Source organism: Phacochoerus africanus, chromosome 7 (genome assembly GCF_016906955.1).
Source record: "Phacochoerus africanus isolate WHEZ1 chromosome 7, ROS_Pafr_v1, whole genome shotgun sequence".
Lineage (NCBI taxonomy): Eukaryota > Metazoa > Chordata > Mammalia > Artiodactyla > Suidae > Phacochoerus > Phacochoerus africanus.
In genome coordinates, this window is record NC_062550.1 from 6,789,243 (window position 1) to 6,814,739 (window position 25,497).

Genomic DNA, 25,497 nt, shown 5'->3' on the forward strand with positions numbered 1-25,497 from the left:
GCCTCTCTCCTCCTGCACAAGCTAGAGGTGCTACTAAGAAAAGAGCCTTGGGAGTTGGTCAAGTCTGAGTCGGTGTCCCAGTTCCCCCATCAATTAACTATGTGACCTAGCAAAAGTTACTATAACCTAAGTTTTGACTTTCTTATTTATAAAATGTAAATAAGAATCTCTGCCTCCAGGACTGTTGCGAGAATTAACTAAGTCACAGAGGCTCTGCATGTGCCAGCACTCTACCTCCCTCCACTCCCCCAACACACACTCTCTCTCTCTCTGCCACCCTCTTCTCTACACATACGTCCTCACGGCCTCCCAAGAAACCATGATGGAAAAAAGGTGCAGGAGGAGGAGGAAGAGCCCCAGGCATTTCAGCCCATACCTCATCTAGTGCACCATCTTTGTCCTGGCAGGTTGCAAGCAGATAGATGGAAGCTCTGAAGACCACCAGTGGAGGGCGCTCGCCCTGGTCCTGCAGGGACAGAAGGAAGCTTTGCACGGCCATGAATAACTCCGCCTCTGAGACACACCTGTCGACCAAGCAAAGTCTGAGTATAAAAGGCAGAGATGGCTGTCCTGCCTTGCCATATCCTCCCTCAGCCACTGTCCTGTCCCAGCATGTCCAGAGCCTAATGACACCTTGCACAAAGAGTGTGCTGTAAATACTTAACAAAGCATTGTCACAAATGTGCAGCACATAGTTCTCTGCAAGGCTCTGCTAGAGGCCTGAGACTCCTCACCCACACCTAAAAAGTGAAGCATCAGCCAGCTGGACCAGCAGTGTTAAAAAGAAAGATACTGATTCTGGGGTTCAGGAGGCCCTGCTTGGGCAGCCTGTCCACCCGGCTCTTCTTGTATTTATCACTAAACATTTGTGTGTTCAATGGGCTACCTACTAGAGGAGGGAGACACCTGTACTTGTACAGGCAAGGGAGATGGGGATGAGAAGGAGACTGACTTCACTATATATCCTTTATACCTTTTTAATTTTCTGCCATGAGTATGTCTTACATATCAGATTAAGACCAAAAAAAGTCAAATATTTTAAAGTAGATAATAATTAAATGCAATGCTATCCAGGAGGTATCATGGACTGTGTCCTGGAACAGAAAAGGGACAGCAGAGGGAAAACTGGTGAAATCTGAGTAAAGTTTGGTTAATTTTGTACCCTCACATATATGGTCAAACGATTTTTTTTTTTGTCTTTTTGCCACTTATTGGGCCGCTCTCGCGGCATATGGAGTTCCCAGGCTAGGGGTCTAATCGGAGCTGTAGCCACTGGCCTATGCCAGAGCCACAGCCACGCGGGATCCAAGCCACGTCTGCAACCTATACCACAGCTCATGGCAATGCCGGATCTTTAACCCACTGAGCAAGGCCAGGGATAGAACCCACAACCTCATGGTTCCTAGTCGGATTCATCAACCACTGTGCCACGACAGGAACTCCTCAAACGATTTTCAACACAGGTGCCAAGACCATTTGATGAGGAAACCCTAACCCTAACCCTAAATGTAAGACCTAAAACAATAAAACTTAAAAAAAAATAAGGCAAATGTTTCATGATATCGAATTTGGCAATGATTGCTTGGTTAAGACACCAATAGCACAGGCCACAAAAGAAAAAATAAACAAATTAGACTTCATGAAAATTTTAAACTTTTGTGCATCAAAAAACAACATCAACGGAGTAAAAAGGTAACTCACAGAGTGGGAGAAATTATTTGCAAATCATATCTCAAATCAGAAATTAATATACAGGAGTTCCCAGGGTGGCACAGCAGGTTAAGGATCTAGCACTGTCTCTGCAGCAGCACAGGTTCGATTCTCGGCTTGGCACAGTGGGTTTAAGGATCTGGCATTGCACACCTATGACTCATATTCGACCCTGGCCCACGAACATCCATATGCCATGGATGAGGAAGAAAGAAAGGGAGAGAGAGAGAGAGAGAGAGAGGGAGGGAAGGAGGAAGGAAGAAATATCCAGAATATACAGAGAACTCCTCTCAGTGACCAAAAAACTCACAACAATCTGATTCAAAAATGGGCAAAAAGAGTTCCCTGGCAGCCTACCAGTTTAGGATTCAGTGTTGTCACTGCTATGGCTCGGGTTTGATCCCTAGCCTGGGAACTTCTGCATGCCTTGGGTATGGCTAAAAACAAAACAAAAATAGGCAAAGGACTTGAACAGACACTTCTCCAAAGAAGATATAAATGTGGCCAATAAGCATGTTAAAAGATGCTCACCATCACTAATCATTAGGGAAACACAAATCAAAACTATGAGATTAACAATCTCACATCCAGAGTTCCCGTCGTGGCTCAGTGGAAATGAATCTGACTAGTATCCATGAGGATGCAGGTTCAATCCCAGGCATCGCTTGGTGGGTTAAGGATCCAGCGGTGCCATGAGCTGTAGTGTAGGTCACAGAAGCGGCTTGGATCCTGCATTGCTATGGTTGTGGCACAGGCTGGCAGCTGTAGCTCCCATTTGACCCCTAGCCTGGGAACCTCCATATGCTGTGGGTGTTGCCCTAAAAAGACAAACAACAAACAACAACAAAAATCCCACATCCACTAGGACGGCCACTTATCAAAGGAACAAAAATAACAAGTATTAGAGAGGATGTGGAGAAACTGGAACCCTGTGTGCTGCTGGCAGGAATGTAAAATGGTACAGCCACTGTGGAAGACAGCATGACATCTCCTCAAAACCTTGAAAACACAACGACCAGATGATCTAGCAATTCCACTTCTGGGTATATACCCCAAACAATTCAAAACAGGGTCTCAGAGAGATATGTGTATATCTATGTTGACAGCAGCATTATTCACACTAGCTAAAAAGAGGAGACAACTAAAATGTCTATTGATGGCTGAATGGATAAGCAAAATGTGGTACATACATATACAATGGAATATTATTCAGCAGAAAAAAGGAAGGAAATTTGGACATATGCTGCAGCATGGATGAATCTTAAGACATCATGCTAACTGAAATAAACCAGTCATGAAAAGACAAATACTGTATGACGCCACTCTACGAAATGCTTAGCATGGTCAAAATCATAGGGACAAAAGTAAATGGTGGTTGTGAGGGGCTGAGGGAAGGGGAGGTGGAGAGTTCCTGTTTAATGGGCATAGATTCTCAGTTTCACAAGATGCAAAGAGTTCTGGAGACGGATGGCAGTGATGGTAGCACAATGTTATGAATGAAATAATGTTGATTATACCCTAAAAAATGGTTAAGATGGAAAACTTTGTGTATTTTACAATTTAAAAATGAGAAAAAACAGTAATGTGCCGATTTTGGCGTCTTAGTTTGATAAATGTACCATAGTTATATTAGTATTAGGAGAAAAGCAGTGAAAAGAGTATGAGAGAACTCTCTGCAGTCTCTGTAACTTTCCTGTAAATCTAAAAATAAAATTTTTAAAATAAAAATAAAATAGATAATAGCCGTAATATAAATATTATGCTACCAAAAGACTACAGCTACCAAAAGAATAAGGTAGACCTATTAATACATGTACTGGCATGCAAAGATATCCAAGATATACTGTTTTGTTAAGTTAAAAAGCAAGTTGAGGAGTTCCCGTCGTGGCGCAGTGGTTAACGAATCCGACTAGGAACGATGAGATTGTGGGTTCGGTCCCTGCCCTTGCTCAGTGGGTTAAGGACCCGGAGTTGCCATGAGCTGCATGCGGTGTAGGTTGCAGACACGGCCCAGTTCCTGCGTGGCTGTGGCTCTGGCGTAGGCTGGTGGCCACAGCTCCAATTGGACCCCTAGCCTGGGAACCTCCATATGCCACGGGAGTGGCCCAAGAAATAGCAAAAAGACAAAAAAAAAAAAAAGCAAGTTGAGGAGTTCCCATTGTGGCACAACGGAAACAAATCCCACTAGGAACCTCCATATGCTGCAGGTGTGGCCCTAAAAAAAAAAGACAAAAGAAAAAAAAAAAGCAAGTTGAATACATTATATTATATCCCATTCTGTGTGTGTATTTTGGTATTTTTAGAGCCGCACCTGTAGCATACGGAAGTTCCAAAGCTAAGGGTTGAATCGGAGCTGCAGCTGCTGGCCTACACCACAGCCACAGCAACACTGGATTTGAGCCAAGTTTGCAACCTACACCACAGCTCACGGCAATGCCAGATCTTTAACCCACTGATTGAGGCCAGGGATACTATCTGCATCCTCATGGATCCTAGTTGGGTTCGTTAACCACTGAGCCACAAAGGGAACTCTATTCATTCTGTATATTTTTAAAAAAGAAGTATACATTTCTGTTTTTTTAAGACACAGGAGTTTCCTGGCGGCCTAGTGGGTTAAGGATCCAACATGATCACTGCTGTGGCTCTAGTTATAGCTCTGGCAGAGGTTCAATCCCTGGCCTGGGAATTTTGCATTCCATGGGTATGGCAAAAAAGAAATAACTTTTCAAGAATCACATGAGTCAAGTGACTGTCAATGAGGGTGTCAGGACAATTCAAAAGGGGAAAGAATAATCTTTTCAACAAGTGGTGCTCGAACATCTGTATAAGCCACATGCAAAAGAATGAAGTTGGACCCCCTACCTCACACTACCACAAAAGTTCTCTAAGAACTACAGAAGAAAATATAGGCATCTGGAGAAAACTCTAATTCAAAAAGATTCATGCACCCCGGTGTTCACAGAAGCACTGTTTACAATGTCCATCAACATTAAGAATGGATAAAGTTGGAGTTCCTGTCATGGCACAGTGGTTAACAAATCCCACCAGGAACCATGAGGTTATGGGTTCGATCCCTGCCCTTGCTCAGTGGGTTAACGATCCGGCGTTGCCATGAGCTGTGGTGTAGGTTGCAGATATGGCTCGGATCCCGCATTGCTGTGGCTCTGGCATAGGCTGGCAGCTACAGCTCTGATTAGACCCCTAGCCTGGGAACCTCCATATGCTGTGGGTGCAGCCCTAAAAAGACAAAAAAGGCAAAAAAAGAAAATAGACAGATTTCATCAAAATTGAAAACTGATTTCACCAAAATTAAAAACTTTTGCACTTCAAAGGATACCATTGAGAAAGTGAAAAGACAACAGATGGGAGAAAATTTTGCAAATAATGTATCTGATAGGGGACTTGTACCTAGAACATATTTTAAAAAAACCTTACAACTACGTTAAAAAATGGGGAAAAAAATCTGAATTTCTCCAAAAAAGGTGTACAAATGACCAAGAAGGACATTAAAAGGTGCTCAACATTATTAGTCATTAGGGAAATGCTAGTCAAGACCACAATGCAAAAATCACTTCATACCCAGGATGACAGCTATAGCCAAGAAGATGGACAGTAACAAGTGTTGACAGGGATATGGAAAAACTGGAACCTTCAAACACTGCTGGTAGGATTGCAGCTACTCTGGAAAATAGCTTGGAAGTTCCTCGAAAAGTTAAACATAGTATTACCACATGACTCCTCAAGTCTCCACTTGGTATAATACAGAAAAGGAACAGAAAACAAGTACTCAAGCCAATACATGCACACACGCCTCCACAGCATTGCTACCCACGAAAGCCAAAAGGTGGAAACAGCCCAGTGGATGAAGGAATAAACAAACTGGGGTATATACATATAATGGTATATTATTCTGCCATAAAAAAAGCGTGAAGTACCAACGCATGCTACCCAACATTATGCTAACTGGATGAGTCTTGAAAACATTTTGCTAAGTGGAAGAAGCCAGGCACAAAAGGTCGCATACTGTATGATTTCAACAACAGGAAATGTTCAGAACAGATAAATCCATAGAGACAGATTGCTGGCTGCCAGGAGCTGAGCAGAAGAAGGTATGGGGAGTGGGTAAGAGATTTGACTTTGGAATGATGAAACTGTTTTGGAAATCGATAGAGACAGATGGTGGCTGCAAAACATTATGAATATATTAAATGACACTGAATTTTTCACTTTAAAATGGTTAATTTATGTTACATAAATTATATCTCAGGGAGTTCCATTGTGGTGCAGTGGAAACAAGTCTGAATGGTATCCATGAGGACATGGGTTTGATCCCTGGCCTTGCTCATTGGGTCAAGGATCCTGCATTGCTGCAGCTGTGGTGTAGGCAGGCAGCTACACCTCTGATTTGACCCCTAGCCTGGGAACCTCCATATGCTGAAGGTGCAGCCCTAAAAAGCAAGAAAAAAAAAAATATATATATATATATCAATAAATTATTTTCATCTTTAAGGATTTTACATTTTAATAAGCTGTATAGTAATTCCTAAAACCAAAGTAAACCACTGAATTTTAATTTTTTTGGTACACAAACAATATCAAGAAATGCTTTTGGGGGGTGGGCATGGCATGTGGAAATTCCTGGGCCAGGGATCAAACCCATGCCACAGAAGCGACCCAAGCCCCTGCTGTGACAACGCTGGATTCTTAACCCTCTGAGCCACCAGGGAACTCCTCAAGGAATGCTCATTATCATCCTAGGCCTTCATCTCTCACTACTGACTACCCGCTTGCCTTAACCCTTTCTCTAAAACGTGAGCCCCTCGGGAACATAAGCCATTTCTCAATTATCTCTGTGTTGCCAGTGCCCAGCACCAGGCTTGAAGAGGATGCCTCTGTAAATATTTATTGAACTGAACTTGGCTACAGATGGAGGTCCCAGAACCAACCATCAGTCACCAGCTCTGAGCACGGACCTGTCCTCGTGGATGTAGGCCAGGTAGAAGAGGAGCAGGATGCAATACTGCTTCTGGCGAGCAGCTCCCTCCATGTACTGGCGATCTGACAGGAAAGCAAGGCTTTCAGGGCTCCTGCTGCTTATCTGGGGCAATCCATGCTGCAGGAGCTCAGACACTGCAGAGAGTTCTGGAGAGGGAACAAGCAGGAGAAAGTCACACAGGACACACTGGAGAGCAGGCAATGTGCACATGAGTATCTATCACATACAGATACTGCACAGGGTAACAAGGATGCACTTGGCCCTCGTTCCACTTCATTGGCAGGGTAGACCCTTTCATTTGACCTCTAACTTGGCCTCCTGCTTTCATTCTCTCTACCAGGAGGGACGAAAGGTAACCTGTGGAAGGATATGGAAACATCTGCTCAGTTGACAGTGTTCACGGAGTGGCTACTCCAAGCCAGGCTGTGAGACATGGAACCTAGCTCCAGTAGCTGGCAGCTGGTGGGAAAAAATAGATAATGAGACAGACAATTGCAAGACATGTGATCAGTGCCATGTTCAAGCGTGGACGAGAGTGACTCATGCCACCTGCAATGGGAAGGGCAAGTGCAAAGAGGAGGGAACTGAGGAGGGAGAATAGGAAACAGGCAGAGGAAGGAGGGAAGAGACTCCTCGAGACAAGAAGCAAGGTGATTAGAGGCCAGAGGGCATAAGAGGATATGTCATGCTCAGGGGACATGGAGGTTAGTGTGACTGGACTCTCGTGAATACATGCGGAGGGTCCTGTGTGAGGGAATTTGTAGCTAGACCGTGAAAGACCTTGAATGCTGAGTATAGAATGTGGATTTTACCCTGAGAGTAGATTCCTAGATTTCCTATGAAACCTCTATTTCATGACAGAGACAGTATTTGAATACCAAAAGAATAGGAAAGACAAGGACCTCAGAGCTCAAATTTTGAGTAAGGTCAACTTTATGGAAAATTCACTACATCACCCTAATTTTCCACATTTCGCCATAAGAAACTCCATCACTGTCAGAGAGGGCCCACAGACTGAGGTTTGGAAATGACGGCTGAAGCCAGGGGAGTTGAGACATTAAGACTTGGTTTCCAGGATGGAACTAGAGAATCTCATACTGAGTGAAATGAGCCAGAAAGACAAAGACAAATACCATATGATATCGCTTATAACTGGAATCTAATATCCAGCACAAATGAACATCTCCTCAGAAAAGAAAATCATGGACTTGGAGAAGAGACTTGTGGCTGCCTGATGGGAGGGGAGGGAGTGGGAGGGATCGGGAGCTTGGGCTTATCAGACACAACTTAGAATAGATTTACAAGGAGATCCTGCTGAGTAGCATTGAGAACTTTGTCTAGATACTCATGTTGCAACAGAACAAAGGGTGGGGAAAATAAATATGTAATTGTAATGTATACATGTAAGGAAAACTTGATCCCCTGGCTGTACAGTGGGAAAATTAAAAAAAAAAAAATTTTTTTTTTGAGCACCTGGAAAAGGGCAAATAAAAAATCAACTAGAAAAAAAAAAAAAGACTTGGTTTCCAGATAAATCCTCCAACAGTATGTGAAGACGGGTTGGAGAATGAGAGAATGAAAGCAGGAGGCCAAGTTAGAGGTCAAATGAAAGGGTCTACCCTGCCAATGAAGTGGAACGAGGGCCAAGTGAAGAATGAAAATGAAGAATGTCCCACAGTGACGTAGGGAACCCTAACTCAAACTTAGTGCTTTTTCCACCAAAGCACACTATGATCATTGTGGTAATAATAAAACTAATATCCTTGCAACTCACACGTTCACCTACCCTTAATCCTGATATATAAAAGAAAGAAGCAGTCTGCATGTAAGTAAGGTCAGCTGCTCTTCCTGGTACTCTTGAGATCTAGCAAGATCTCAGGGCTTGAGAGGGGCAGACATGTGGGGCTCCTCCTATTCCAAGAAGAAACGGAGCTGTCAGCAGCAGGGAGCTGGTGCTGGCAAGCCTAAGAGGCTGGTACGATGCAGCTGCCACCATGGCAGAAATCACCGTGCTATTCTCTGTGCAGGCCAGACCACACCTGAATATGCAGAGAGCGAGACACCATGCAGAGAGACGAGTGGCTGGTATAGTGAGAGAATGAGGAGCCAAGCCACGTCGAAAGGAATAAAAATGCTCAGCTGTGCTTCTGTCTCTCTCAGCACGGTGTCTGAGAAAGACACTGGGAAAACAGAGGTTTGGAAAATCAGGGGGATAAAATACAACCTCCATAAATGTAAACAGAGGAAACACAGCCAGTACCAAGTCACCCACAAAAAAGGCACAAGGGGAGTTCCCATCGTGGCGCAGTGGTTAACGAGTCCGACTGGGAACCATGAGGTTGCGGGTTCGGTCCCTGCCCTTGCTCAGTGGGTTAAGGATCCGGCGTTGCTGTGAGCTGTGGTGTGGGTTGCGGACGCAGCTCAGATCCCGCGTTGCTGTGGCTCTAGCGTAGGCCAGTGGCTACAGCTCCGATTCGACCCCTAGCCTGGGAACCTCCACATACCGAGGGAGCGGCCCAAAGAAATAGCAAAAAGACAAAAAAAAAAAAAAGGCACAAGGAATGACTAAACCAACAGTAAGCTGTTTTATGGTATAGCAGAGGCCTGGGACAGAGGAAATCCTCAGGGCAGAGAACACGTCATAATTATCACTGTATCCACACCTGAACCTAGGCCTTGAACCTAGGCCTCCCCTGACGTGTTGCAGAGGCTTAACTAATACTCAACAAAAAGAAAAACTTCCTGCATTCGTGTTCCCCTGCCTGGATTTGGCATGGGACTCCTTTACCTCACGTAGAGCTCTGCTAACAGGCCGCCTCCTCAGCTCCTCACCACCACCTCATCTAACGTGAACCTCCTCCTCCCATCGCCCTCTATCCCTTCACCCCGTTTTATATTTTTCATGGCACCTATCCATCCCTGACAGGGTATCTATGTGTTTATTGTCTGCCTCTCCCACTTCAGGAGAATAGGATTTTTTTATCCCTATTACCAGCTCCTGGAATAGAGTCTGGCACACAGTAGATGATCAAAAAATATTTCTTGAATGAAGGAAAAAGAAATGGGACAGCCTGTCAAGATACTTTGACCAGGAGTCCCCGTCGTGGCGCAGTGGTTAACAAATCCGACTAGGAACCATGAGGTTGCGGGTTCGATCCCTGCCCTTGCTCAGTGGGTTAAGGATCCGGCGTTGCCGTGAGCTGTGGTGTAGGTCGCAGATGCAGCTCGGATCCCGTGTTGCTGTGGCTCTGGTATAGGCCAGTGTAGACCCCTAGCCTGGGAACCTCCATATGCTGCAGGTGTGGCCCTAGAAAAGGCAAAAAGACAAAAGATACTTTGACCAGAGGTCTCTGGGTGTAACAAGCAGAGAGAAAGAGGCCTGGTGTGAGAGACAGTACAGAGAAGCTGGTCACAGGGAGGAAACGGACTTGAGCTTTAGGGTCCTTCTCTTAAAGTCTAAAGGTCCAGGAGCCTTGGATTCCACTGTTTTCTGATTCTATTATCTCACTTCGCTAGGAAGCAGCCTACAGTTCCATCATTCCATGAGGCCATGGTTCTTCGGGGTAGGTTCAAGCAAAGGTTTCTTATAACTGTACTGATTACCCAGCCCATCAGAAAGACATCCAGACTCTGAAAGACCACCTCAGATCTCTTGAGTCCTACAGCATCTTACCTTCTTGGGAAAGTGGTGCTGTCTTCTCTGGAGCGGAGAGGAGGTTGATGCACATGGAGTAGAGGAAACTGGAACACACCTGGTTTAGGGCGGAGTGACTTAGTGGAAGAAGAGAAAGAGAGAACAAGGGAGAAGACATCACTACTTTGGCTGGGACAGCATTATCCCTGCCATGTATGGGGGCACCACCGCTTTGTGCCAGAGCCCAAAGAAATTCTAACCTTGGCCCTGTTAGAGAAGGTGTGGAGGTGGTTGTAAAAAGTAACCTCTAGGAGTTCCCGTCATGGCTCAGTGGTGAACGAACCCAACTAGGAACCATGAGGTTGCGGGTTCCGTCCCTGGCCTTGCTCAGTGGGTTGGGGATCCGGCGTTGCCGTGAGCTGTGGTGTAGGTTGCAGACGCGGCTCAGATCCCACGTTGCTGTGGCTCTGGCGTAGGCCAGTGGCTACAGCTCCAATTAGACTCCTAGCCTAATTGCCGTGGGAGTGGCCCAAGAAATGGCAAAAAAAAAAAAAAAAAGTAAACATGGAACCTGCTGTCCACAGATATAACTTAGGCACTTGGTCCATAGAAGCATTCACTAAAAATTTCCTGAAAAAATAAAACAAGGAAGGCTACTAAGCTCTAACTTAATAAAACACATAAACAAAAAGTACTCCTGGTCAGGAAAAGGCTAGGGAGCACCAGAAAAAGAGGATGCTGTGGAACCCAAAGTGGGTAATTAAGAAGAACAACAAACATCCCAAATTGTGACTCTGAATCCAAGTGGATTCCTGTATGCTCTTCTGAACATTGGCCGTAGGCTGTAGCAAGTGGAATCTGCCAAGTAAATGCAGCAACAGATGACAAATCAAAAATGGGAAGGCACAGAAGACTGCTCCAGAAACCTAACAAGACAAACCAAGGCAGCAATTTCTCCACTGTGAACAAGAGTGTCTCGGGGTTCTCTCGTGGCGCAGCAGGTTAAGGATCCACCATTGTCACTGCAGCAACTCAGGTCACTGCTGTGCGGTGAGTTCAATCCCTGGCCCAGGAACTTCCACATACCACCGACATGCCCCTCCCCCCCAAAAAAACCCAAAAAAACAAAACAAAAAGAAAGAGTCTCTCCTCTGGAATTACTGGGCTGCTGACAACTAGAACATGACTCTATTATTTTTTTTTTTTTTTGGTCTTTTTGCCATTTCTTGGGCCACTCCCGTGGCATATGGAGGTTCCCAGGCTAGGGGTCCAATCGGAGCTATAGCTACCGGCCTACGCCAGAGCCACAGCAACGCGGGATCCAAGCCGCATCTGCGACCTACACCACAGCTCACGGCAACGCCAGATCCTTAACCCACTGAGCAAGGCCCGGGATCAAACCCGCAACCTCATGGTTCCTAGTCAGATTCGTTAACCACTGCGCCACGACAGGAACTCCAGAACATGACTCTTAATGGGCACATATCAATTACTCTGAGGGTCTCAGTTTCCTTGTTTGTAAAAGGAGTCAGACAGATGGTCGCCAAGAGCCCTTGCAGTCTTTGTTTTGTTCGAACCTGCAGCATGCAGACGTTCCCAAGCCAGGGATCACACCTGCGCCATTGCAGGGACCCGAGCCACTGCAGTGACACACTAGATCCTTAACCCACTGAGTCACACAGGAACTCTAAGCCCTTCCGGTTTTGGTGTTACCAAGTTAAGTCAAAGCTACAGAAGCACACCCAGCTCATACCACCAGCTGCTGAGCAATTCTGACACTGTGTCAATCCCCCTACGGTCCTATGACCAAACCGCACCAATCAGAACTTGGCCCCTTGGCCGCTGAATTTTTCCTCAGACTATACATACCCCAAGTCACTGCAGAACCTGGCCTTTAGTTCCAGAGTCAGCTGTATGAAGGATGAGGCAGCTTGGGAGAAGTGGGGAGAAAACAGAGATTGATTTAAACCAGATTTGCTACAGAGATTCCCAAGTCTGTGTGGTACTAGTTTTGGTGTCACACAGACTTGGGTTCAAAACTTGCTCCATCACTATCTAGCAATGTTGTCTCTGGAACACTTATCTAATGTCTCTGAGATTCAGTTTCAGTATCTTTATCTCACAGATTGTTTTTTGTTTTGTTTTGTTTTCCATTTTTTTTATTACTCAAATGAATTTATCACATCTGTAGTTATATAATGATCATAACAATCTGATTTCACAGGATTTCCATCCCACAGCCCAGGCACATCCCCCCACCCCCCAAACTGTCTCCTCCGGAGATCATAAGTTTTTCAATGTCTGTGAGTCAGCATCTGTTCTGCAAAGAAGTTCCGTCTGTCCTTTTTTCAGATTCCACATGTCAGTGAAAGCACTGGATGTTGGTGTCTCATTGTATGGCTGACTTCACTTAGCATGATCATTTCTAGGTCCATCCATGTTGCAAAAAATGCTGGTATTTCATTCTTTTTAATGGCTGAGTAATATTCCATTGTGTATATGCACCAGCTCTTCTTGATCCACTCCTCTGTCAATGGACATTTAGGTTGTTCCCATGTCTCGGCTATTGAAAATAGTGCTGCTGTGAACACTGGAGTATATGTGTCTTTGCGAGTCGTGGTTTTCCTCTGGATAGATGCCCAGGAGTGGGATTGCTGGATCAAATGGTAGTTCTATGTTTAGTTTCCTGAGGCATCTCCACACTGTTTTCCACAGTGGTTGCACCAATTTACAATCCCACCAACAGTGTACTAGGGTTCCTTTTTCTCCACACCCTCTCCAGCCCTTATTGTTTGTAGACTTTTGGATGATGGCCATTCTGGCTGGTGTAAGGTGGTACCTCAGAGTGGTTTTGATTTGCATTTCTCTAATAATGAGTGACGTTGAACATCTTTTCATGTGTTTCTTGGCCATCTGTATGTCTTCTTTGGAGAATTGTCTGTTTAGATCTTCTGCCCATTTTTTGATAGGCTTGTTTGTTTTTTTGGTATGGAGCTGCAGAAGTTGTTTATAAATTTTGGAGATTAATCCCTTGTCAGTCGATTCACTTGCAAAGATTTTTCTCCCTTTCTGTGGGTTGTCTTTTTGTGTTGTTTAGGGTTTCCTTTGCTGTGCAGAAACTTTGAAGTTTGATTAGATCCCATTTGTTTATTTTTGTTTTTATTGTCAATACTCTGATAGGTGGATCTGAGAAGCTGTTGCTGTCGTTTATGTCAGAGTGTTTGGCCTAGGTTTTCCTCTAGGAGTTTGATAGTGTCTGGTCTTATATCTAGGTCTTTAATCCATTTGGAGTTTATTTTTGTGTATGGTGTCAGGGAGTGTTCTAATTTCATTCTTTTCCATGTGGCTGTCCAGTTTTCCCAGCACCACTTATTGAACAAGCTATCCTTTCTCCATTGTATATTCTTGCCTCCTTTGTCATAGATTAGTTGGCTGTAGGTGCGTGGGTATCTCACAGATTGTTGTGAAACTAAGTATCTAGAACATCTAGCAAATACTTAACTCAGAGTGAATGCTGAATAAAAGTTCATCTTCCTTTCTGATTAGCTGGTGACCCTGGCCCAGACCTCCGATGGCCTGACTCTCTCAAGTTCCCCCCTTCCACCCTGCCCCACCCTGCAACTCTGTCAAAACTGGCCTCTGTCCTGCCCATCCTGGGCCCCTGTAAACACAAGATTCTAGACGAGAGCTCCCATTACACCAGCTCCAGTGTTGGGGACAATCTACCTAGGGCTTATGGTAGAAAATTAATCCCTCAGAGTTTGACAGCAACTTTCTGGGACATCAGTTTAACCCATGGCTCCCTCAGAGAGGGAACACCCAGTCTGCCTGCTGGAAGGGCTCCTCCTGGTCCAGTCTCTCAGGGATCCAGTTTCTCCCCACTCGGCTCCAGGTCTCTGCCTCCTCTTGGCTGGCAGTGCCTGCTTCCCTCTTCTCTCATGCAGATTGGGCCCTGATCCTGTTCCACCTGGCTTCCTGCTACATCCATCTCCCTGGAGTTACACTTTCTCTACACCCCTTGTTCTGCACCACCACGCACCTCCCCACCCACACCCAGAGATCTACACTTCCGAAGCAATACCCATCCAGCCCCCAAGACTGGGTTCTCTTGACTCTTGAAGAACGGCAGGCAGAAAGAGTGGATGAAAGGAAGGAAAGAAGTATATGTCAGTTGTCACCAAGACTAAGGGGTATCCTCATTCAGGAAATCTACATGTGTCCTCTCTTTGAATTCTCATTATTATCACCATGTTCTAGCGGAGGACACTGTAGATAAAAAATTAATTTGCCCAATGTCAATAAACAAGTAAAGGATGGGATAAGAATCCCAACCCATATGTGCCAATGACAAAGGTCATTTTTCCTCTTTGTCCACACAGCCTCCTACCCTTTCCTGGAAGTTCACACTCACACCTTCTGCTTGGAATAGCTTCCTAAGGGTTCCCTGCGCTCTGTTCTTTCCCAGAAAGAACAAAGATCCCTCTGAACAGCAACAAGGGACCTCTCCAGGATGACCCAGCACATCAATTAGAAATCCCTCAAAATCCCAAATCAAATTTACAGACAACTGCAAAAGCTATGCCCCTCATCTCCCCAGCTCTAGATCCTGGCCCCTCTCCTTCCCAAGGACCTTGCTCTGCTGATTATGCAACCCTGAGTCTCTCTACTGCTCCTTCTGATAGGCTGCTAATCAGAATAAGTGTTACCAGGCTTAGAGGGTAGCAAAACCTTCCTGACTCCATGTGCCCTTCCAATTGTACCCCCATTCCTCACCCACTCTGTACACCAAACTTAGTGAAAGATTTGCCTGTCTTGTCTCTACTGCCTCACCTTGCACTCGCTCTTCAACTCATTATAGTCTGGCTTCCACCCCAACCACTCCACAGAAATGGCTCTGGCCAAGGTCACCAACTGCCTACATGATGCCAAGTCCAACGGAAAATTTTTAGTCCCCGTCTTCCTTGACCTCTGGGATGCATCTGACACTCACGTCCACTCCCCAACCAGAAAACTCTCTTCACTTGGCTTCTCTAACGTCATACTCTTCCAGTTTTCTTTCTACCTCTCCAACCGTTCCTGACCAGTGTCCCTGGGAGTCTCCTGCTCCTCCTGACTGCTGACTATCACATGCGATTCTGTCATGGTCCCTTGATCAGCTCATTCTACACACTCACCCTGGTGCAATCTCACCTGCTCCCCACTAGAGAGTTGGCCCAATAAGAACAGGGGTTTGTTTTGTTCACCATTACACCCTCTGCCCTAGGACTGTGCCTTTCATGCAGTCGGTGCCCAATAAATGTTTGCTGAATGACCGAAAGGCTAAATGCTAAAAACGTCTATATCTATTGTAAAGAAAAAAATGTTGCCCGGACTTCCAGTTCTACAAGGATCAAGCCATTAGCCAATGCAGCTGCTCAGCCCACCGACACCGTGCCCAAGGGGAATTCAGAATGGAGAAAAACAGGAAACATTCTATACTTTGGATATACTGGCCCACTGATAGTTAAGATGAATATCTAAGGAAAAATTTCAAATGACCCCAGATTCTTGCATCTTCTCCTAAGCAAAATAGCACTATAATCATTAACTTGAGATGTGTGTTCCTTGTGACTAGTAGTAATCTTTTCATGTTGACTACATGTTTTCCCAGAAAAAAAAGTACGTATATTCTAGCTCCTCCCTCATCTCTTTGGAGCAGTTCCTCAGAGCTATCTGACAGGCTGTCTCCCAGGCCTATAGCCTCAGTAAGGTGCCCAAATAAAACTTAACTTACAGTCTTTACATCATGTGTTTTTCTTCAGTGAACACTGTATTTAAAGACCAGATTTTCCCCTGACCTCAGACAGAGTCAGTTACCTGCTTCGCAGCTCCACTTTGACATCTCACACGTACCCTGATCCACATGGCTCACATCCTCTACTGTCTTCTCAAGCCAGGTCCTCCTCTAGCGAGCCTCCTCTCAATAAAAACAAAGCCAAAAACCACCACCCACCTACATGGCAGCCAGAAGCCACGGCATTACCCTAAACTAGTCCCTCTCCCTCAGGCCCTACAGTCAATCATTCCACCCCCTGCTCCACCCTGAATGCTACCTTATTCCTAACACCAGCCTGAGTTAATGCAAGAGGCTGAACTACTGGCCTCCAATCTTGCCTCCCTCAATGGTCCACATTGTTCCAAGAAGGATCTTTCTAAAACAGCAGTCTAAGCCTGTCACTCTCCTTAGTTAAGACTCAACACCTCTAATGTAAAGTTCAAATTCCTGACATGGATGACAGAGCCCTGCGTGACTGAGCCCTAGCCACCTCTCATGGTAGACTTCCCACTGCATGCTACCGACAGGAATTTTTTTAAAAGACAGTAAATTATAATGATAAGGGGTAAGCAGAGCATAGAGATTAAGAAAGCAGGCTCTACTATATACAATGGCCAAGACAGGGAAACAACCTAAATGTCCATCAACAGAGGAGTGGACAAAGAAGATGTGGCACATATACACAATGGAATATTAGTCAGCCATTAAAAGGAAAGAAATAACATCATTTACAGCAACATGGATAGACATAGAAATTATCATGCTCAGTGAAGTCAGTCAGACAGTGAGACACCAACATAAAATGCTATCACTTTCATGTGGAATTTTAAAAAAGGACACAATGAACTTCTTTGCAGAACAGATACTGACTCAGACTTTGAAAAACGTATGGTTTCCAAATGAGATAGAGGTTGAGGGGTTGGGGGATGAGCTGGGGGTTTGGGTTGGAAATGTTATAAAATTTGGTTGTGATGATCATTGTACAACTATAAGTGTAACTGAGTAATAAAAAAATGCTATTTAAAAAAAGAAATAAGGAAAGCATTAGAAACATGAAAATAAATAAATAAATAAAAAGAAAGCAGGCTGTAGAGCCGGACTGAACTCCCGGAGTTTGAATCCTGGGCATGCCACTGCCCTATGTGGCCTTGGGCAAGTCGTTCAAACTGAGTTTCACTGTGCTCATTAATAGAACGAGGATCATGACAGTCACACTTCCTAGAGTTTTTCTGAGAATTAAATAAATTAATACATGCAAAGCACATAAAGCAGTATCTAGCACGTAGTAAGACTTTAGTAAATGTTAGTCACTACTAGTCATTACTACCACCATTCTCTGTTCCCTTTCTGGTTTCGGACAGCCCCCCTTCCCATTCTCACCATTACTGCCACTTCCTAAGGAACGTAAAGGAGACTCTGACTCTGATTCCTGGGCTCACTCTGCAGGCTGAGGTATTTATAGGGTGAAAACATGGGAAAGGAAGGTTTACATGTGAAAGAGAAAAATAGTGACCAGTGACAGAACCAAATAAATACAGGCAGGAAGGCCTGAAGAAGGCTGAGTCAAGGGCCACTTGGGTTCAGTTTTAGGATGGCATTTCAGTGCAGTATAGTTAGGTAGTATTTTCATGCAGTGCTGCCACTCCTCTAGAAGGCACCTGCAGGTATATGGAGACATTTCCCAGGTGTCACAATACTGGGAATACTTCTGCCATTTAGCGCTCGGGAGCCAGAGATGCTCACCATCTCGTGAGGTCTGAGGGAATGTGGAGTGTGAGAGTAATGGGGCAAGACGTATGCTGTGGGCTCTGAAATGGAACCTCCTGCCATTCTCAGAGAAGTATGAGTTCCCTTGAGAACTGCCTTTGAGCACTTCTGATTGCTGTGTGACATACCCTTCCACTCCACACTGGGCAGAGTGAGCATGTTGACTCTGAATGAGTATGCAAGCCTCCCATCCCCAGCTTATACTCTCTTTAAGTCCCTGAGCAGCTGCCCAAGGTGCCCGGCTCCCTCCCAGCTTGCCTGCTGCCTACCGAGCTTCTTGGAAAATTTCTCCTTCATGTGGGGAACGACGACAAAAAGGCTGTGCAGAATCGAGAGGAACACCTTCATCAAGGCTGGGTTAGTGGCCTGCTCTGAGTACCTCTGCAAAGAACCAACATGGAGAGCCAGAGTCCACCAGGACTGAGCCTCTGAAGAAGAAAGAACATCGGCAAAACTGGCATCAAATCTAGCAATAACAGGCTAAACTCTTTCATTTGAGGGACACACAAAAAAGCTAGAGGACTTGAAGTCACCAGCCTATATCCAAGGCTTACATCTGCCACTCAATAAATTGTGCAAGATGCATTACTTCTCAGGGCCTCCACCAAAGAGTAAGACAGAAATTATAATAAGTTCTGCCTCCCAGAAACAAATGAGATCTCACGTGTAAAATATACTTTCTAAATTATAATACAGGGTGACACTCATGTTTCTAACATATAGCACAGTTTACAAACTGCCTTCACATTTATTTTCCATGTGATCTCTGAGTAGAATCAACAGGCAGCCTGATGTGGCAGACAGAGCTCTGGATTAAGAGCAGAGAAACCTGGGTTCCGTTTCAAGCTCTGCACAAAGTCACTGTGCACCCTTGGGTCAGTCACGTCCTCCCCTCTCGCTGTCTCAGTTCCCTCTGTGTGTAAATAGCCAGGGCCTCAGGGACATAGTTCTTATAGAGACCCTTCATTGGGTCTTTAAACTAAGGTTTGTTTGGGGGTTTTTTGTGGCCGTGCCTGTGGCATGTGGAAGTTCCTGGGCCAGTGATCGAACCCAGGCCACAGCAGCAACCCAAGCCACTGCAGTAACAATGCCAGATTCTTAACCTGTTGTGCCACAAGAGAACTGCAATTAAGCTATTTTTTAATTAGAAAAGCAATACATGTTCATTAAAAGAAATGTGTAAATACTGAAAAGTAGAAAGCAAGAACAGTACAATAATTCTATGATCTAGTTCTAGCTCGAACACTTAAATCTAGGAGGAAGGCAGAGCAGACGAGGCAACCAATGTGAATTCCCCAAGTGTTACTGTTAGTGCTAATCAGGGCTGCAACCCATGGCTCCTTCCAGTTACCCACCTGAAGACCATGGCATGCTGGCTCTAAGGCTTCATTAAGGATTAGCGGCTCGTCTATCAGAACCAGAGGATGTTTCCCTGCTGCCACCTACTGTTCCCAGTGGGTGTTTTGGAGGTGTCCTTTCCCAACTAACAGGCTCACAGGATGTCAAACCTCAAACGGGACAGGACTCGTCCAAGGTCATCTGGGCAGTCAACAGTTCTAGACCCTGCTCTTCCCACCGTCTCCATCTCAAGTCAGCTCAAAGCCAGGTCTCTCTTCAGAGTGGCCCTCTCTCATTTTACAGAACCTACATACGTGCTCCTTCGTGAAGCCTAGATCACAGACGTTCACCACTGCTCTTTACTAAACAGAAAAACACATGGGTTCAAACCTCCGTACCGTCATGTACTTGCTATAACCCTAGAAACAAGGTAAGTTCATTTTAAATTGGGGGAAATTATAGGATCTATTCCATAGGGTCATTGGAAGATCAAATTGAATTATGAACATAAGGCACTTTTCATGTCATAAACATTACTATTTGTTATTATTCCTGCTTTCTACTTTTTACGAGGCATACATTAGCTTTACAACAAAACACTACACTGCGATTTTAAAACCAAAGGAAAAGCAGCTGCAGGAACAACACTGCTGAGACCCTCAGAAGGTCCGCTGAGTAGTCGAGTCGCTGCCTTGTGCCTCTCAGCCTGGTTTGCTCTCACATTTTCCTCCTCCCCAAGCTCCTCCCCCGTCCATGGAGCAGGGGAACCCACCATCACCAAGGGGATACACAGGGAGTCACAGGCACTGAGAAGATATTCTGAGAAGGCCTCCAAGGTGTCTTCGTTCTCCGCACCGGGAGCTGTGAATGGATTCTCCTGGGCCGAAGGCTCGTTCTGGAATTCCACAGCCAACCTGAGCAATCCAATGTGTGAGTGTATTTACTGCTTCCTATGAAACATAAAGGTTAGAAGCATCTTTCTACAAAGACGCCTGAGCTCAGGGTCCAGGGAACGTATCCCCAGCAGCAGATCTGGAGGAAATTCGAAAGGCCTCGATGAGGGAGAACCCGGCCTTGGCCACCTCTCCGGCCTCGGGCTCCCGGAACACACACTTCCTCCTACCACATGCATTTCCCTGAACGTACCATGCTGTTGGTTTCACATCTCTCTGCCTTGACATATGCTGCTCTCTCTACCCGAATGCCTTCCCCAGATTTGTGACAACTTAATGAGTTCCACACATAAACAAAACTGTCCCTTCCCCAAGAGACTGTGACCTCCTTGTGGGTGGGAGATAATCTGACTTATCTTTCTACTCCCACTATCTCGCACCAGGCCTGGCACACAGTAGATACAATAAATATTGGTTAACGGGAACTGAATTAACCCAAAGAGCAATGAGTGAACACCTAGGTTATGTGGGAAGAGGAACAAAGCTGAATGAGAACACAGCCTCATTGCACAGCAACTAAAACTTCACCAGAAGGGAGTCTTCGGAAACCCCCTCCTCTAGTGACCTGTCCTCAAACATCCTCCACTCACACATCCCCAACCTCCACCCCAGCCAAAGTCCCCTCACTGGGCAGCAAAGCATCAGAAGCAAGTGTTGCTTCTAGAACTTTATCCTTTGTCTGCTTCCTTTTGATGCCCACCCTCCATGCTACGACCACCTCAAACCATACAAAAGGGCCCTCACCGGCAGGCATTTCTAAATCCCTCCAGAGTGCTCAGGAGGAAATTTCCCCTTCGAAGAATGGCCTTCTCTGAATCTCTGTTGGAGGCATGGCCCTGAGGTGAGAAGAAAAGAGGAGAACCTACTGGTCAAGTGCCTCCTTTGTGTCCCAGTCTGAGCCTGGGGGACTACAGACCTCTTCCTCTCACACCGGAGTCTGGCATTCCTATACGCCGGACACTTCCCAGGGGATCTTGGGTATAACCTCACCGATCCAGCCATCTAATAGCTCCTTTAAAAAAATGGTAGAAGAGGAGGTCCCATCATGGCTCAGAGGAAATGAATCTGACTAGAATCCGTGAGGACACAAGTTTGATCCCTGGTCTCGCTCAGTGGGTAAAGGATCTGATGTTGCCATGAGCTGTGGTGTAGGTTGCAGACACGGCACAGATCTGGCATTGCTCTGGCTGTGGTGCTATAGCTGATTGGACCCCTAGCCTGGGAAGTTCCATATGCAGCAGATGCAGCCCTAAAAATGACAAAAAAAAAAAAAAAAGGTGGAAGGAGGAACCTAACCACTTGTCTCCCTGTGAATCCAGTTTTTGTTCTATATGCAGAAAACTGTCACAGACTGGTAGAATTAGCCTAACTGGCTGTAATGTCTACATTAGTTGCTCCAAAACACACAAAACTCCCCACCCTATCAGGTATAGAGTTTAGTTTCCAAAGTTAATCCTGAAAGACATAATCGGCACTCATATTAACAGTATCCCTTCTGATATTTTGAGTCCATGGACTGTAACCCAACAACTGAGACACACTGAACATTGGCCAGATTCTTTCTAAGATTCCAGTAAACACAGCCTTAAATAATTTTGTGAGCGTGGTTTTCCTCCCTACTTTTTAGGGCCGCACCTGTGGTATACGGAAGTTCCCGGGCTAGGGGTCAAATCAGAGCTGCAGCTGCCAGCCTACACCACAGCCACAGCAATGCAAGATCCGAGCCGTGTCTGTGCCCTTACACTACAGCTCATAGCAATACCAGATCTCTGACCAACTGAGCGAGGGCAGAGGTTAAACAAGCATCCTCATGGATACTAGTCGTATTTGTTTCCACTGTGCCACAACGGGAACTCCTTGTGAGCATGTTACCATACCTACCTGGATGATAGAAAAGACAAAGTGTGGGAGTTTCCTGGTGGCCTAGTGGGTAAGGACTTGTCACTGCTATGGCTCAGGTTCACTCCCTGGGCAGGGTTCATGCCATGGGCAGGGCCAAAAGCAAACAAACAAACAGCAAAAAAGACAGTGTATAATAAGCTAGGGTATAAACACCCTGGGATCTCCCAAACTCAAGTACCTGCTAGCTCTGGAACTTAGAGAAAAATTACTTAACCCCTAAGGCTTCGGTTTCCTCATCAGGATAACAATTATTAAGCCTCACAGATCTTCAGTTAAGAAAGAATATATATATATAACATTTCAGGAGTTCCCACTGTGGCGCAGAGGGTTAAAAACCTGGCATTATCTCTGCAGAGGCACAGGTTTGATCCCCATCCCAGCACAGTGGGTTAAGGATCTGGTGCTGCCGCAACTATGGTGTCATAGGTCACAGCTGCAGCTCAGATTCAATCCCTGGCCCAGGAACTTCCATACGCTGTGGCTGTGACCAGAAAAGAAAAAAATAATATCCCATTGTAGGTGTGTGTGCATGAGAAAAAGCTATAAAGTGGCATGTAAAAGTAATGCACACACAACCCCCCAAAAATTAAATACCTAGGAATAAACCTGATCAAGGAGGTGAAAGACTTACACGCTGAGAACTATACAACATTAATCAAGGAAATTAAAGAGGATTCAAAGAAATGGAAAGACAGTCCATGCTCCTGGATTGGAAGAATTAATATCATAAAAATGGCCATAGTGCCCAAAGCAGTCTATAGACTCAATGCAATCCCTATCAAATTACCCATGACATTTTTCACAGAACTAGAACAAACAATTCAAAAATTTATATGGAACCACACAAGACCCAGAATTGCCAAAGTAATCCTGAGGAACAAAAACCAAGCAGGAGGCATAACTCCCCCAGACTTCAGGCAATATTACAAAGCTACATTAATCAAAAGAGTGTGGTGCTGGTACCAAAAGACATACGGACCAATGGAACAGAATAGAGAACCCAGAAATAAACCCTGACACCTATGGTCAATTAATCTTTGACAAAGGAGGCAAGAACATAAAATGGGAAAAAGAATCTTTTCAGCAAGTGGTGCTGGGAAAACTGGAGAGCTGCATGTAACTGAATGAAACTGGAACACACCCTCACACCATGCACAAAAATAAACTCAAAATGGCTTAAAGACTTAAACGTAAGATACCATCAAACTCCTACAAGAGAACATAGGCAAAACATTCTCTGAAATCAACCTTACAAATGTTTTCTCAGGTCAGTCTCGAAGGCAACAGAAATAAAAGCAAAAATAGGAGTTCCCATCATGGCGCAGCAAAAATGAATCGGACTAGGAACCATGAGGTTGTAGGTTCGATCCCTGGCTTTGCTCAGTGGGTTAAGGATCAGGCGTTGCCATGAGCTCTGGTGTAGATTGCAGACTCGGCTCAGATATGGCATTGCTGTGGCTGTGGTGTAGGCCGGTGGCTACAGCTCCAATTAAACCCCTAGCATGGGAACCTCCATACAACATGGGTGTGGCCCTAAAATGATAAAAAAAAAGGCAAAAATAAACCAATGGGATCTAATCAAATTGACAGGCTTTTGCACAGCAAAGGAAACCATAAAAAAACCAAAAAGACAACCTAAGGAATGGGAGAAAACAATTTCAAACAGTGCAGCTGACAAGGGCTTCATCTCTAAAATATACAAACAGCTTATACAACAGCAAAAAAAACAACCCAATCGAAAAATGGGCAAAAGACCTGAATAGACTTTTCTCCAAATAAGATATACAGATGGCCAACAAGCACATGAAAAACTGCTCAACATCACTAATTATTAGAGAAATACAAATCAAAACTTCACTGAGGTACCACCTCACACCTGTCAGAATGGCCATCATTAACAAGTCAACAAATAAATGCTAGAGAGGGTGTGGAGAAAAGGGTACCCTCCTACACTGCTGGTGGGAATGTAAATTGGTACAACCACTATGGAAAACAATACGGAGGTACCTTAGAAAACTATACATAGAACTACCATATGACCGAGCAATCCACTCTTGGGCATATACCTGGACAAAATTTTCCTTGAAAAAGTCACATGGAGTTCCCGTCACGGCTTAGTGGTTAACGAATCTGACTAGGAACCATGAGGTTGCGGGTTCAATCCCTGGCCTCGCTCAGTGGGTTAAGAATCCAGCATTGATGTGAGCTGTGGTGTAGGTGGCAGACGTGGCTCGGATGCCATGTTGCTATGGCTCTGGCGTAGGCCGGCGGCTACAGCTCTGATCAGACCCCTAGCCTGGGAACCTCCATACGCTGCGGGAGCAGCCCTAGAAAAGGCAAAAAGCCAAAAAAAAAAAAAAAAAAGATACACGCACCCGAATGTTCATTGCAGCACTATTCACAACAGCCAAGACATGGAAACATCCTAAATGTCCATCGACAGATGACTGAATTAAGAAGATGTGGTATATGTATACAATAGAATGCTGCTCAGCCGTAAAAAAGAACAATGCCATCTGTAGCAATATGGATGGAACTGGATTCTCTCATACTAAGTGAAGTCAGAAAGAAAAAGACAAATACCATATCACATCACCTATATCTGGAATATATGGCACAAACGAACCTTTCCACAGCAAAGAAACTCATGGACTTGGAGAACAGGCTTGTGGTTGCCAAGGGAGATGGGGAGGGACTGGGATGGACTGTGAGTCTGGGGTTGATAGATGCAAACTATTGCCTTTCGAATGGATAAGCAATGAGATCCTGCTGTATAGCACAGGGAACTGTATCTAATCACTTGTGATGGAACATGATGGAGGATAATGTGAGAAAAAGAATATATATATATGTATGTATGTGTGACTGGGTCACTTTGCTGTACAGTAGAAATTAACAGAACACGGTAAATCAACTACAATGGGAAAAATAAAAATCGTAAAAATAAAATAATAAAGGTAATGCAATAGACTATCTTCTAAAAAGCTACTACAGCATATCCTCCAGAAGGCGCAGGCTGCAGTGCACTGACCGTGGGTCTCCAGTTCAGTGGGGTCTGGGAAAAATCTGCACACCGGCTCAGCATGGCTTCGAGCAAGGCCTGCAGTTCCTTGTACAGCACAGGTAGGGCACTCTGATGGTCCTTCCTGCATCCAGAGAGAAAAAGGCAGGCTTATGGTGAGGTAAGGGACTCCAAGACACCCTCGGGTTCTCAGGCAACTGGGGAGGTGCATGTGGTGGATCAGAACACAGGTCTAGGATCTGATCTGATAAAAATCCTTGCTCCAACACTTATCTAGCTGCATGGCTTCGCGCACATTCCTCATCCTCTCCAGCCCTAGGTTCCCCATCTAGTAAATGAAAGTTACTCGTACTCTCCTCA

General features: G+C 45.1%; 1 protein-coding gene across 1 annotated transcript in view; it reads right to left on the reverse strand.

Moving 5' to 3' along the window:
• The window catches only part of MEI1 (meiotic double-stranded break formation protein 1), a 72,007-nt gene that overhangs the window by 24,203 nt on the left and 22,307 nt on the right, over positions 1 to 25,497 (reverse strand). Inside the window, exons 12-19 of the mRNA XM_047788404.1 lie at positions 25,147 to 25,261; positions 20,958 to 21,049; positions 20,033 to 20,174; positions 18,192 to 18,303; positions 12,210 to 12,270; positions 10,380 to 10,477; positions 6,684 to 6,852; positions 377 to 524 (exon numbers count right to left, since the gene is read on the reverse strand). Coding sequence (XP_047644360.1) covers positions 377 to 524; positions 6,684 to 6,852; positions 10,380 to 10,477; positions 12,210 to 12,270; positions 18,192 to 18,303; positions 20,033 to 20,174; positions 20,958 to 21,049; positions 25,147 to 25,261 — 937 coding nt within the window. The remainder of the gene's footprint in view (positions 1 to 376; positions 525 to 6,683; positions 6,853 to 10,379; positions 10,478 to 12,209; positions 12,271 to 18,191; positions 18,304 to 20,032; positions 20,175 to 20,957; positions 21,050 to 25,146; positions 25,262 to 25,497) is intronic.